The following is a 15,873-nucleotide window of genomic DNA, read 5'->3' on the forward strand; positions in this document are numbered from 1 at the left end:
GTTGTTTTGAATCATTGTACATTTAGTAAGACATGTCATAAAATATGACTTCATGTTTATTGTGAATTGTAAATGGAAATAAATATTATTCCAAAGCCTCTTTTTTTGTTGGTAGATTCAATGATTAATTGATTATATTGAATAACAATGGACCATTCATTAACATTTCAACAACTCAGTTGAGATCAATGACACGAAAAAAGAACTGTACAGATAAGCATGACTCTGAAAAGGGTGCTATGAAATAAATGTTCACTTAAATATTATATGTAGATTCCTTAGTTGTGTATTTTGAATCATGTATACATGATTCAAAAGGTGTGCCATGGAGAAGGTTTACTGTATATTTTAGAGATAAGATGAGATAACAATTCATACAGGGAAACCATGAACCAAAAAACAATTTCTTAAACTAAATATTGATACCCTTGTCTTCTGTAATCACACTGGCCCAAACAAATGCACTTATGTTCAATCTAATGGGAAGTATGTTAAATGGCTTGGTGATCCTAGGGCAGTGCGATATGGAAAAATCTTCTACCACGATATGGGTCATTTCATATATCGATTAAGATATATATCACAAAATAGTACATTTTCTGTCAATGAGGTTATTCTATGAATAAATGTCCACCCAGAATGACCACAAGCCTCATGACGACTATTTAAGAATCCTATCAACTAAATACAAATTAACTTTAACTTTACCTTTCTCTTTTGTCCTTTTATTTGGAAGTGATGTTGAGAAGAACTTTCATCATATCAAAAACTAAATAAATAATTAAAGTAAAAAACACTGTTTCATGTTTCAGAAATCTCCAATAGTGCACCAAATAAACATATGTTTATGAAAATAAAAACTAAACTTCACTCCGGTTCAGAAATCTCAAGTACTGAAGCCAGTAAACCGAATAAGTATATTATCAGTATAAAATATAAAAACAAATATAAAAACACTGTTTCAAGTTTCAGAAATCTCCAGCACATATCCAATAAGCAAGTACTTGGCGCAACTCGGCTCGTCCACTGGTCCGTTGTTATTTTGTAAGTAAACCCACTGTTTCAGCTGGAATTCGAACACTAGTGGAATTACGATTAAAAAATTAATTTGTTCTAGGAAGGAGGGGGGCGTGTTGCGACCCATGGCAACTTTCTGATACATTTTTTGTATCGTCGTTGTGTATGAGCGTTATAATGTTGAGTGATGAGTGATGTTGAGGACCTGTCCTGGTCACACCACACCAACATTATTGTGAAGGCAGCGAGACAACGGCTCTTCTTCCTCCGTAGACTGAGGTTTGGTATGGACTCCAGGGTACTCTGCAAATTTTACAGATGCACCATCGAGAGTATCCTGACTGGCTGCATCACCACCTGGTATGGGAACTGCAATGACCGCGACCGCAAAGCTTTGCAGAGGGTTGTGCAAACTGCACAACACATCACCAGGTCTGATCTGCCATCTCTACAGGACCTCTACACTCGAGATGTAGGAGAAAATCACAGACTTTTCTCAGGGACCAGAGCCACCCTAGGCAGAAACTGCTCACTCTGCTACCGTCAGGCAGACGGTATCGGAGCATCAAGACACGAACCACCAGGCTCAAGAACAGCTTCTTTCCGAGCACCACAAGACTTTTGAACTGTTAACCCTAAGATCCTGCACCCCCCCCCCCACACACACACACACACAATAACTACTACTACTACTACTACTACTATATATTTACTGTACATATTCTAGATATAATTAAACTATTTTGTTCTTTGTTACTCTTTTTACTCTTATCTTATATATTTTCTTTTTATTATTATATTGTTAAGGAGGGCTTGGGACACAACAATTTCATTGCCAGCTATGACGGCTTTGCCTGTAAAGTTGTGCATTTAACAATGAATGAACTTAACTTGACTTGAAAGGCGCCACACACTGTTATATATATATATATATTATACTAAATTAAATCCCCACTCGGACATAAACATCAGAATAAGGCGCTACTCAGACGGAGCCCCACGCATCCACATACACCGTATCTTTATACTAAGAAGCCTTTCTCGGACGCGATCATCCAAATCAAGGACTGTCCAGAACGAGCTTCACATATCCGTAAAGTTAATTAACGAAAACAACAACAGAGAGTAATATAGACTAAAACACTTTTTTTTCCATCTCCCGATATATATGGTCATATCACACAGCCCTATAAGGCTGTGCGAATAATAGATGAATTATCCATTAATCATTGCTTCAATACAGTCCTGATTTAGAGTTCCCTTGTATAATGTGTAGAAGGCCAGGGATTTTGGTGTTTCTCTGTGACGAACATGAACACGATTAATAAACATGAACTTAACTGTAAGTTAATGCATATATCTGCATTAGCTAATGTTATTTCATGGCTAATTATTGTACCCTTATTGTAAAGTGGTAACTCCTGATACATTCATTTGATTGCACGGCTTTCTCGAATTTAGCCTTCTGTTATTTCTGTATAGCAGAAATAATTCTGCTTTGAATAATAGACCATTGCTATGGAAACCATTTTCAACCATTGAATCTAACAGACTTTTATTTTCAGCAGAAGCAATGAAAAAAAATGTATCAATAAAAATATATTTTTTATATTTGCCAAAAATGAGTCAGCTTTAAATCCTTTACGAACGCTGGATCCAAATACATCTCTCACAAACTTGTTTATAATGAACCACTTTGACGATTACGTCCTCAGGGACTGGCCTGATTGGTTGAACTCAACATGTGCTCTCGATGTTTGATTATATTTCATCAAATATATCACTGTACTTTTGACCAGACACATCAGACAACGAAACAGAGTCTAAATAAAAGAAACATAATTGATGTGAAACTTCAAGTGTTGTGGTTTCTACACCTGGTTTAAAGTCAAGAATAAATTGTCTGCATACAAAAAACAACAATATTATTTGTAAATATACTGCCTGTGCTCTAAATTTGACTCAATTGACATTGTCTTTTCTGTGAGTTTGTAGTATTTCCTTACTTTCCATAATCAGAACTTAAAAACAATATGCGTCCCTCTGTATCCTATAAGTTCATGGCATTGGGGAAATGAATGACATATTTTGTCTTCCTTCACCCGTTCTCTGTGTGAAAATACCAATATTTCGGCAGACATTTATTAAAATAAATCTTTGACAAGATGGATAAGATAGAAATAGTGATGGGTTTGAAATCTCAAAAATCCTATTTACATACTGCAACACTACATCCATAGAAAGAGTCAGGTTTCCCCATTGAAACACAAAGTACAGTGCGTTGTAAGCAGTAAGCATCCAGTTATGGTCTTAAAAATAAAAAAACGTTTATTGTCTTATTTATATATTTCGTCATTCTTGGTGTTCAAGTATCTTTAAGATAGGGGACATTTATAAATTGGCAGGGTCAAAGAGAAATGTTAAGAAGTATAAAATACAAATTAAATGTATGGACCATCATGTGTATCTTGCGCCGTAAATCAACTGCATACATCAAATTGTTTATAGGGCTAAATGTTTAGATAGATTACGCTGATCATACATCACACTAAAACGGTTATTATATTAACTGTTCTTCATTGCATGTGTTCATTTGCTATTTGCAAATCCGCCCAATAGCTTGTACAGAACACAGAGCAAAAGAAAACCAAATCTATAAGAGGGTTTGCATCTCATGCCCATATTTAGCGTGTACTTAACCTGTGGTCTGCTATATAAGAGGACCCTAACAGGGATGAACAGCTTGCAGGGCAGTTGAGGAAGAAACAACTGGTGGTAAGTCAGAGTCACGCGAAAGCTCTCTTTCATTCAAAACTTTGAGGCTATGTTTGATTTTCACTTGAAACGTTTAATTTAGAGGTATAACAGAGATGTGATAAACCTGCCATTACAATATATACACTGTTCGTAATCATGAAGGTGGAACAACATTCTGACGTGATTGATGTAATTGACGTGTTCAAAAAAGTTATGTGTCGTATTACCATAGCCATATCGCTGAATTCACACTATGTTTTTTGGCTACAGCCTGTTTTGACAATTCACAAAGAACAAACAATTTTGTTGAACAACTTAAGGCTAGAGGGTAATGCAGAGTGATCTGGACAGATCTAAACAGATCTAAATTATTCAAATTTTCCATGCATAGTTTGACTCTCACTCGATATTGATGTTAAGTTTAGAGATTGTTCTAAGCAAAAATATTACATTGCATGACACATGCATGACATCCTGTGTGATTGGATTTTTCGGACTATGAATCTGCATTTACAGGTAAATATACTATTCCTTGTTGAATGTTGCTAAACTTTCCTAAAGTACTTTCCGAAGTAGGTTACACACTTGACTTTTGACAATGTTTTGTCTTTCAATTTCAGGGCTGAACTTGAAGACTTCTAAGGTAAGAATTATTTTATGTCGGCCATACCGATCTCTATGAGAACAATCTGAGGACAAAAGCATATGAGATACATCAAAATATTTCCTGTCTTGGTCTGACAGTAAGCTGCCACCATGAGTACGGACGCAGAGATGGCCTATTACGGCAAGGCTGCGATTTACCTCCGTAAGCCAGAAAAGGAGAGGCTTGAGTCCCAGAGTAAGCCATTTGATGCCAAGAGTGCTGCATATGTGGCTGATGCCAAGGAGCTGTACATGAAGTGTACCATCATTAAGAAGGAGGGTGGCAAAGTCACTGTTAAACTGTTGGAGACAGAGGAGGTAGGCTCAGTTCATTTGCCATGTAGAAAACCGTTTGACACATGTTTCAAAGTTCACCATTTTATTGTTTGCCTGTTTTAGGAGAGAACAGTCAAGGAGGATGACGTTACACCCATGAACCCTCCCAAGTATGACAAAATTGAGGACATGGCCATGATGACCCATCTCAATGAAGCCTCTGTGTTGTATAACCTCAAAGAGCGTTATGCAGCATGGATGATCTACGTAAGATTTTCCCCATATAAAATAAATGTAAATATTACTTAACAATATCACAAATCATATTAATGATCATCTCTGAATGATTTCCTTCAGACCTACTCTGGGCTGTTCTGTGCCACTGTAAACCCCTACAAGTGGCTCCCAGTGTACGATCAGGAGGTTGTCAATGCCTACAGAGGCAAGAAGCGTATGGAGGCTCCACCCCACATCTTCTCTGTCTCTGACAACGCCATCCAGAACATGCTTACTGGTATGCATAGGCAAATGATGTAGACGTAAATTAAATAATTTTGGGTTGAATTGTTTGAATAAATGTGATCCTTTCATTCATTTATTTTGCAGATAGACAGAATCAGTCGGTCTTGATCACGTAAGTTTATATCCATTCTTGATGTTCAGTTAAATTATTTAACATCAGAAATAAAAATCGTATCACACAAATATCTCACAAAGAATCTGAAATTGTTAATTACCTTCTTTTCATACCCAGTGGAGAATCCGGTGCTGGAAAGACTGTGAACACCAAGCGTGTCATTCAGTACTTTGCTACCATCTCAGTGAGTAGTGACAAGAAGAAGGACCAAGGCGCTGGAAAAATTCAGGTAAGTTTAAAAAATAATCAGCACACTATATTCCAAAAATAGAATCATAAAAGACACACGACACACAATAGTGTTTGGGATACCCTGAGAACTGAGGAGGAATACTGGAACTTGCATTATAGGGGTCACTGGAGGACCAGATTATTGCAGCCAATCCCCTGCTTGAGGCCTACGGCAATGCCAAAACTGTGAGAAATGACAACTCATCTCGTTTCGTAAGTACAAACTTAATAACACAAACAACCTCAATTATATACTTGATCTTTGACAAAAACTGATATAAGACTTATCTAAACAGGGTAAATTCATCAGAATCCATTTCGGTGCAACTGGTAAATTGTCCAGCGCTGACATTGAGACTTGTAAGTATCTAGTACCCAAACACCAATGAATACACTGTCATTATTGGTGGAATAGGTTTTGATTCATGAATGGGCCATATAGATCTGCTGGAGAAGTCCCGAGTGACATTCCAGCTTCCCGCCGAGAGAGGCTACCACATCTTCTATCAGATGATGACCAACCACAAACCGGAGATCGTTGGTAAGATGGTGTAGCAGAGAGAAATAAAAGTAATTTGTAGATGTATAAAGGGTTCCCTTTAAATTATTTAAATCTGCATTTGAAGTACTCAATTTAATTAAAGGTTGTAATGTTTGTTTCAAGTACAAATCTTTAAAATATCCATATTTTTTTCAATTTCTTCCTCCAGAAATGACCCTCATCACCACCAACCCCTACGACTTCCCCATGTGCAGTCAGGGTCAGATCACTGTGGCCAGCATTGATGACAAAGAGGAGCTGGATGCTACTGATGTGAGTCAGTGTTTACAACTGCCTTAGGTAGCCTTTTTAACAGGCAGGGACTGACTTGGACGAAATAATGGCTTGGGACTTATGGCTGATCAGAAAACTAGGAGGGCTTAAAGTCAGTGTTACAGCCTGCTGTCTCTACTCAGAATGCTGCAGGCCGAGCTCAGTGCACTATGCTCTGTCTGTGTACAGCAGCAGTCAGATTCCATTATGCTTCGCATGTTTTTAACCGAGGTATGGGGGGGGGGGGTCTGTCATTTGTATCAACATCTTTGAAATTATTGTTTAATGATATACTTTGTTTTCCTACAGGCTGCTATTGATATTTTGGGTTTCACTACTGAGGAGAAGATGGCCATCTACAAGTTTACTGGTGCTGTGCTTCACCACGGTAACATGAAGTTCAAGCAGAAGCAGCGTGAGGAGCAGGCTGAGCCTGATGGCAATGAGGGTGAGTTGAAAATGTATTGAACCAACCAACAGACATTTTCAAAGTCTATGTTTGCTGTATATAGTTGTATTTACAAAATGTAAAAATGTGTAGCAGTTCCAAAATTCCTTCAAAATTGTAATCATATTCCTTTCATATAAACAATTTAGAGGCTGACAAAATCTCCTACCTGCTTGGTCTCAACTCTGCTGACATGCTCAAGGGTTTGTGCTACCCCAGAGTGAAGGTCGGAAACGAGTTTGTCACTAAGGGACAGACAGTACCTCAGGTATGAAAATACCATGGAATAAATATCAAGAAGTGAATCCAATAGTAGCCATTTGTATGTATATCTAATCTTCCACCCTGCTCTAGGTGTATAACTCAGTGAGTGCCCTGGGCAAGTCTATCTATGAGAGGATGTTTTTGTGGATGGTCATCCGTATCAACCAAATGCTGGACACCAAACAGCCAAGATCATCCTACATCGGTGTGCTGGATATTGCTGGTTTTGAGATCTTTGATGTAAGTTTGCATTTCTTACAATAATAGTTTTGCTGACTTAAAGGCAAAGCAGTGTCTCAGTGGATGAACATTTGCTAAACTAATGTTCTCCATCAGTACAACAGTATGGAGCAGCTGTGTATCAACTTCACCAATGAGAAACTGCAACAGTTCTTCAACCACCACATGTTCGTCCTGGAGCAAGAGGAGTACAAGAAGGAGGGTATCATCTGGGAGTTCATTGACTTCGGCATGGACTTGGCTGCCTGCATTGAGCTTATTGAGAAGGTAAACATGACATGTAAAACAAAAAATCACTTTTCTCTGTATGATTCAAAACTATCTTATCATAATGTTTCCTAATATTTCTTTCGAAATAGCCAATGGGCATCTTCTCCATCCTTGAAGAGGAGTGCATGTTCCCCAAAGCCTCAGACACTTCTTTCAAGAACAAGCTGTATGAACAGCATCTTGGCAAAAACAAAGCATTTGAGAAGCCAAAGCCGGGGAAGGGCAAGGCTGACGCTGACTTCGCCATGGTGCATTATGCTGGTACCGTTGGCTACAGCGTCGCAGGCTGGCTGGACAAGAACAAGGATCCCCTGAATGATTCTGTCATTCAGTTGTACCAGAAGTCCTCAAACAAACTGCTTCCTGTTCTGTATCCAGCTGTTTCTGCTGAAGGTAAATTATCTTTTTGAGGTCTTAAAGGGGACATATTATGTGATAAGCCTTACAAGCCGTTTCGAAAATCTGCCCCGTATGACATCACTAGTGGGCGTGTCCACCTAGATCTGTGCTGGATAGATGAGCAACATTTACTTAAGTCCACTGGGTAGGCTGGTAGACTGATCTGTCCAGCAAAGATCTAGGTGGACACACCCACTAGTGATGTCATATGGGGCAGATTTTTGAAACGGCTAGTATGGCTAATCACACTCACACCTGGTGGTATAATATGTCCCCTTTAAGTAATGAGACTTTGCATATTTCAATGTTTCTATGGAATTGTAACTCTCATTTCATGTTCATGTGATATTTTAGAGGCTGGCGGTGGTGCCAAAAAAGGTGGCAAAAAGAAGGGTGGTTCCATGCAGACTGTGTCTTCACAGTTCAGGGTAAGCATTCAGAGGAAACTGAAGTTCATAAGTGAAATAAATGTATTTGTATTCGCTTTCAATTTAAATATATATATATATATATATATATATATATATATCTCACTTGAACAGGAAAATTTGGGCAAGCTGATGACGAATTTGAGGAGCACCCATCCTCACTTTGTGCGTTGTCTCATTCCCAATGAGTCAAAAGTTCCAGGTAATACCTATTTAAATACTTTCTACATTACAGGTTGGCGCTGTAGTAGAATATAGAAAAATTAATGTCATTTTAAATGCTAGGAAATCTATAACATTTCACAGGAATGATGGAGAACTTCCTGGTTATCCACCAGCTAAGGTGCAACGGTGTACTGGAGGGCATCAGAATCTGCAGGAAGGGCTTCCCAAGCAGAATCCTCTATGCTGACTTCAAGCAGAGGTTTGGCCTCATTGACTGCACAATTATACTGTCACAATTTTAAAATGATGACCTCGGATATATATAACTTTTGTACAATAACTTTTATTTTAAACACTTCACATTGCACTCCTACAGATACAAAGTACTGAATGCCAGTGTCATTCCTGAGGGACAGTTCATTGACAACAAGAAGGCTTCTGAGAAACTGCTTGGGTCCATTGATGTGCCTCACGACGAGTACAAATTTGGACACACCAAGGTATGCTTAATGTTGTCAAAAGTATTTTTATACATGATTAGAAGTTACAATCTGACTATGTTTTTCTTACCTTAAGGTGTTCTTCAAAGCTGGTCTTCTGGGTACTCTTGAGGAGTTGCGAGATGAGAAGCTGGCGTCCTTGGTCGGAATGATCCAGGCTCTCTGTCGTGGTTTCCTCATGAGGAAGGAGTATGTGAAGATGCTTGAGACAAGGTATGTTTAGATTCATAAGAAGATATGCCTATTTAGTAAATTCAATAATTGTGTATTAAATGTACTGCATTTTTTTCCACAGGGAAGCTGTTTACACTATTCAGTACAACATCCGCTCATTCATGAATGTCAAACACTGGCCATGGATGAAGGTTTACTACAAGATCAAGCCTCTTCTGAAGACTGCTGAAACTGAAAAGGAGCTTTCTCAGATGAAGGAGAACTATGACAAGATGAAAACAGACCTGGCTACTGCCCTGGCAAAGAAGAAGGAACTTGAGGAGAAGATGGTTTCCCTCCTTCAGGAGAAAAATGATCTTTCTCTGCAAGTGGCCTCTGTAAGTAAACAATTGTTTGCGTCAAGAAGTACACAAATTGAGATACATGTGATATGGCATGTGATATGACTGATATGACGACACATTGTAAACAGGAAGGGGATAATCTGAATGATGCGGAAGAGAGGTGTGAGGGACTCATCAAGAGTAAGATCCAGCTGGAGGCCAGACTCAAGGAGACAACTGAGAGACTGGAGGATGAGGAGGAAATGAATGCTGAGCTGACTGCTAAGAAGAGAAAACTGGAGGATGAATGCTCTGAGCTCAAAAAGGACATTGATGACCTAGAACTCACCTTGGCCAAAGTGGAGAAGGAGAAGCATGCCACTGAGAACAAGGTTTGTCAAGATTGTCAGCACGTGAACAAAATTATACACAGAAGCTACCACATTACAAATTAGAAAGTATAATACGTTATTTTGTTTTCTTTAGGTGAAGAACCTGACTGAGGAGATGGCCTCTCAAGACGAGAGTGTTGCTAAGCTGTCAAAGGAAAAGAAAGCCCTCCAAGAGGCACATCAGCAGACTCTTGATGACCTACAGGCAGAGGAAGACAAAGTCAACTCTCTAACCAAGGCTAAGACCAAGCTTGAACAGCAAGTGGATGATGTGAGGTTACATTTTATATGACATTAGAAAAAACATAAAAAATTCTGAAATGCAGTGTAATTACATATGTTCTTTAATTGCAGCTTGAAGGTTCTCTGGAGCAAGAGAAAAAGCTCCGTATGGACCTTGAGCGCGCCAAGCGTAAGCTTGAGGGTGACCTGAAATTGGCTCAGGAATCCATAATGGATCTTGAGAACGACAAACAGCAGTCTGATGAGAAACTCAAAAAGTAATGTGATTAAACAAAATCCTGCTTCTTATTAGAAACATCCATACAAGGATTCTATCATTAAGTTGTGTTGTTCCCTCATCAGAAAAGACTTTGAGACCAGTCAGCTTCTAAGCAAGATTGAGGATGAGCAGTCCCTGGGTGCTCAGCTTCAGAAGAAAATCAAGGAGCTGCAAGTAAGCAATTTATATGACAATCCCACATCAATGTCCCTTAAATAATATTACATTTGTACAAAATATGATGTGTTACTAACTTATTAGGCCCGTATTGAAGAGCTGGAGGAAGAGATTGAGGCTGAGCGTGCTGCTCGTGCCAAGGTTGAGAAGCAGAGAGCTGATCTCTCCAGAGAACTTGAAGAGATCAGTGAGAGGCTTGAGGAGGCTGGTGGAGCCACTGCTGCTCAGATTGAGATGAACAAGAAGCGTGAGGCTGAGTTCCAGAAGCTGCGTCGTGACCTTGAGGAGTCCACCCTGCAGCATGAAGCCACTGCTGCTGCTCTGCGTAAGAAGCAGGCTGACAGTGTAGCAGAGCTGGGAGAGCAGATTGACAACCTCCAGCGTGTCAAGCAGAAGCTTGAGAAGGAGAAGAGCGAGTACAAGATGGAGATTGACGACCTTTCCAGCAACATGGAAGCAGTTGCTAAGGCCAAGGTGAAATATTTTTAAAATAAAAAATGAAAATAATACAGTATAATTCGTATAAGCAACCACTAGTGCCAAAAACTAAAACGTTGTATCACCAGGGAAATCTGGAGAAGATGTGCCGTACCCTGGAGGACCAGCTGAGTGAAATCAAGGCCAAGAGTGATGAGAACAGTCGCCAGATAAATGACATCAGTGCTCAGAGAGCAAGGCTTTTGACAGAGAATGGTTAGAATTCACAATTAACTAAAAACAATGCTGCATATTTGAATAACCCTAACCATCACCCAATATAACTTTAACACTAATCTCAAGCAAATGCAGGCTAACCTTATTCATATATATGGAATAATGTGGTATTGCTATATTTCATAGAAAACAATTTATTTCGTCTCCTAGGTGAGTTTGGTCGTCAGCTTGAGGAGAAAGAGGGTCTTGTATCCCAGCTCACCAGAGGCAAGCAGGCATTTACTCAGCAGATTGAGGAGCTGAAGAGGCAAAATGAGGAGGAAGTCAAGGTATGACATCATTCAAATTGTTTAATTCCCTGGATCCATTATGTCATGCAGGTTCTATTTTTTTAATTAAATGAGTCAATTACCTTTTGCAGGCCAAGAATGCTCTTGCACATGGTGTGCAATCAGCCCGCCATGACTGTGACCTTCTGAGGGAGCAGTTTGAGGAAGAGCAGGAGGCCAAGGCTGAGCTGCAGCGTGGAATGTCCAAGGCCAACGGTGAGGTGGCTCAGTGGAGGAGCAAGTATGAAACTGATGCTATCCAGCGCACAGAGGAGCTTGAGGAGTCCAAGTGAGTCAAATACTTAATACCTTAGCTAGAATAAACAATTTGATGAATGTCCACAAATTAAACCATGTGACACGTTAACAGGAAAAAGCTTGCCCAGCGCCTTCAGGAGGCTGAGGAACAGATTGAGGCTGTGAACTCAAAGTGTGCCTCTCTGGAGAAGACCAAACAGAGACTCCAGGGTGAGGTGGAGGACCTCATGGTTGATGTTGAGAGGGCCAACGGACTGGCAGCCAACCTAGACAAGAAGCAGAGGAACTTTGACAAGGTGTGTTGTCATTCATTGAGATGGCCGTTTAAATTGTATTATGCTTTGATTATTCTTCAAGTGATTAACATGTACCACTTTATAAACAATATTGTGCAGGTTTTGGCTGACTGGAAGCAGAAATATGAGGAGGGCCAGGCAGAGCTTGAGGGAACTCAGAAAGAGGCTCGTTCTCTTAGCACTGAGCTTTTCAAGATGAAGAACTCCTATGAAGAAGCTCTGGATCAGCTGGAGACCCTGAAGCGTGAAAACAAGAACCTCCAACGTGAGTTAAACTGTTCAAATTGGCATCAACGTTTTCTAAGGGCATATTCACACCAGGAAAGTCCTTAATTCGATCTCTTTGGTCCCGACCAAACCGCAATGTTTATTTTATGGTTTGGTGCGGTTCCTTTTCACATTGCATTTTTTCTCAAGAATTTGTCTGTGTGCATACATCGTTCAATCATTGGACTAGACGGTCGGGGGGCGAGTTAACGCATAAAAAAAAAGTAAATAATTTTAAAAAAGTAAACAAACTGGAGATTATGGAGATTCAGCGTGCTGCCCTCGTTGTGCTTATACTGATTGGTTTCATACAGTTACAAACATTTGCAGTACTTTTGGTGCATCAGAGGCGTTTGGCACAACGTCGATTTTATGATGTTATGCTTTCAGCGGACCGCTCGAACGCCTTCTCCCCATCCTTGTACTGAATGTATTAAATGCATCGGAATTTTAAAAACTGTTCTCCAACATACTATTTATGTTGGCGTCTGCCCAAATATCCAAAAGACATTTCGTCTCCTCTTCGCTCCATTTTGAGCCACGACTCATTTTTAACGGGTCTGATAACGTGATGCCGGTTTGATAACGTGACGTTATTCTTTGAATTTACCGCGCTAATCAAACAATATCAATAAACAAGCAGCAATGGGAGCCTGTTGCGTCCAAAAAGGCAAATTATTTTTAGAACTGGGTCGGACCGAGCGCGATCCCTTTCACAACTCAAGCGAACTACACCAGGGTTTGTTTGGAAGCGAACCGAGACCACCTCTCCGGCTGAGTCTCGGACCGGCTGTTTGGTCCGCACCAGAGTTCGATGGTTTGTATTCACACCAGCCCAAAAGGTCTGCACCAGCGATTTTTTTGGTTTGGTTCGAACCAAACAAGGTAGTTCTGAATACACCCTAAGATTACTACACATAAAGATTGAAAGGAATGATAACAATATGTATATATAACCCTATCCACAGAGGAGATTTCTGACCTGACTGAACAAATTGGTGAGACTGGAAAGAGCATCCATGAGCTGGAGAAGTCCAAGAAGCAGATGGAGACTGAGAAGTGTGAGATCCAGACAGCTCTTGAGGAAGCTGAGGTGATGATAATTTAATAATACAGCTATAACTTTTGATTGAGAAGTAGAATATGTCCTTTCAATTAAATATTCTAACATTGTTTTATAATTTAGGGTACTCTGGAGCATGAGGAATCCAAGATTCTGCGTGTCCAGCTGGAGCTCAACCAGATTAAGGGTGAGGTTGACAGGAAGCTGGCTGAGAAGGATGAGGAGATGGAGCAGATCAAGAGGAACAGCCTGAGGATCACTGACTCCATGCAGAGCACGCTGGACTCTGAGGTCAGGAGCAGGAATGATGCTCTGAGAATCAAGAAGAAGATGGAAGGAGACTTGAATGAGATGGAGATCCAGCTAAGTCATGCCAACCGCCAGGCTGCTGAGGCTCAGAAGCAGCTGAGGAATGTTCAGGGACAGCTTAAGGTAAAATAAAAAAGTAATCAGCAAATATAAAATATAGTTGCTTTCAAATCATGTTGTGACCTTTTCTGTTGGGTTTTTATGTTCATTTTAGGATGCCCAACTGCATCTTGATGATGCTATCAGAGGAGGTGAAGACCTGAAGGAGCAGGCTGCCATGGTGGACCGTAGGAACGGTCTCATGATGGCTGAAATTGAGGAGCTGAGAGCAGCTCTGGAGCAGACAGAGAGAGGCCGCAAAGTAGCTGAGCAAGAGCTGATTGATGCAAGCGAGCGCGTTGGACTTCTGCACTCTCAGGTAAAACAACAAGAACACTCTATTCTTCCAAGAAAAGTTTCCCAAAATATTTAGCAAGATTATTGCAGGTCATAACTGCTTGCAAACATTGATCTTCATTTTAGAATACAAGTCTTCTGAACACAAAGAAGAAGCTGGAGACTGACCTAGTGCAAGTCCAGGGTGAGGTGGACGACACTGTCCAGGAAGCCAGGAATGCTGAAGAGAAGGCCAAGAAGGCCATCACTGATGTAGGTTTGCTATTATTTGTTAATTTGTTGAATTGGACATTCATGTTACCCTCGTAAATACGTTATATTTTTTATTAGGCTGCCATGATGGCTGAGGAGCTGAAGAAAGAGCAGGATACTAGCTCCCACCTGGAGAGGATGAAGAAAAACCTGGAGGTCACAGTGAAAGACCTGCAGCACCGCCTGGATGAGGCTGAGAACCTGGCCATGAAGGGTGGCAAGAAGCAGCTTCAGAAACTGGAGTCCAGGGTAAGATAATGTCCCTTATGGATGTATATACAGTAAAAGATGCATAATTAAATTATATTAATTTAATATATTTGATTACCAAAGGTGCGTGAGCTGGAAACAGAGGTTGAGGGTGAACAGAGACGTGGAGTAGATGCTGTAAAAGGTGTCCGCAAATATGAGAGGAGGGTGAAGGAACTTACCTACCAGGTATGCCATGCTTATATTGAATAATAATATTAAAATCAATGAATATCAGAAAAGATTACAGTTAAGAATCTGGGGCATAAACATTTACATCACTTTAGACTGAGGAGGATAAGAAGAATGGTGCTAGACTCCAGGATCTAGTTGATAAGCTGCAGCTGAAGGTGAAGGCTTACAAGAGGCAGGCTGAGGAAGCGGTAAGTAGAAATGACACAATAAAAATAAAGTTATTGCATAAATTTTGTACTTATTTAAACAAAATCGTAATGTTCCTACAGGAGGAGCAGGCCAACTCTTACCTGTCCAAGTGCAGGAAGGTTCAACATGAGCTGGAGGAGGCTGAGGAACGTGCTGACATCGCTGAGACTCAGGTCAACAAGCTGAGGTCCAAGAGCCGTGATGGCGGCAAGGTGAGTTCATCACTGTATAAGCCCGTTCACTTAGAATGAAATGAAATGCAAAAAATATATACGGTTGGTTTAATGATTCATTTACTTTTGTTTTCCCCAGGGTAAGGAGGCAGCTGAATAAGTTGTATTGAATCATTGTACATTTAGTAAGACATGTCATAAAATATGACTTCATGTTTATTGTGAATTGTAAATGGAAATAAATATTATTCCAAAGCCTCTTTTTTTGTTGGTAGATTCAATGATTAATTGAATAACATTGGACCATTCATTAACATTTCAACAACTCAGTTGAGATCAATGACACGAAAAAAGAACTGTACAGATAAGCATGACTCTGAAATGGGTGCTATGAAATAAATGTTCACTTAAATATTATATGTAGATTCCTTAGTTGTGTATTTTGAATCATGTATACATGATTCAAAAGGTGTGCCATGGAGAAGGTTTACTGTATATTTTAGAGATAAGACGAGATAACAATTCATACAGGGAAACCATGAACCAAAAAACAATTTCTTAAACTAAATATTGATACCCTTGTC

General features: G+C 39.9%; 1 protein-coding gene across 4 annotated transcripts; it reads left to right on the plus strand.

The window, feature by feature from the left end:
* Positions 1–4,530: 4,530 nt before the first annotated feature.
* Positions 4,531–15,449, plus strand: LOC307075205 (myosin heavy chain, fast skeletal muscle-like; the record flags this gene model as incomplete). 4 transcript variants are annotated; one of them, XM_079735711.1, is made up of 39 exons in its annotated part: positions 4,531–4,759; positions 4,829–4,962; positions 5,053–5,209; positions 5,302–5,329; positions 5,450–5,561; positions 5,684–5,776; positions 5,860–5,923; positions 6,006–6,104; positions 6,274–6,377; positions 6,687–6,825; positions 6,975–7,093; positions 7,180–7,329; positions 7,426–7,596; positions 7,689–7,992; positions 8,353–8,426; positions 8,541–8,628; positions 8,733–8,850; positions 8,968–9,091; positions 9,168–9,304; positions 9,387–9,642; positions 9,738–9,980; positions 10,075–10,251; positions 10,335–10,480; positions 10,566–10,656; positions 10,744–11,133; positions 11,226–11,352; positions 11,524–11,642; positions 11,735–11,931; positions 12,013–12,196; positions 12,296–12,461; positions 13,432–13,556; positions 13,650–13,958; positions 14,050–14,253; positions 14,358–14,483; positions 14,562–14,732; positions 14,817–14,921; positions 15,020–15,115; positions 15,197–15,328; positions 15,429–15,449. In XM_079735711.1, 39 exons carry the CDS (start codon positions 4,531–4,533, stop codon positions 15,447–15,449), a joined length of 5,829 nt encoding a protein of 1,942 aa, XP_079591837.1. The 4 variants fall into 4 exon arrangements, with proteins under 4 accessions (XP_079591837.1, XP_079591838.1, XP_079591840.1 ...); XM_079735712.1 differs by having other exon boundaries at positions 4,531–4,737; positions 4,819–4,962; XM_079735714.1 differs by having other exon boundaries at positions 4,531–4,737; positions 4,819–4,962; positions 5,450–5,555.
* Between the last annotated feature and the right edge of the window lie 424 nt (positions 15,450–15,873).

The sequence above is a fragment of the Pollachius pollachius genome (genome assembly GCF_949987615.1).
Source record: "Pollachius pollachius genome assembly, chromosome: 4".
NCBI lineage: Eukaryota > Metazoa > Chordata > Actinopteri > Gadiformes > Gadidae > Pollachius > Pollachius pollachius.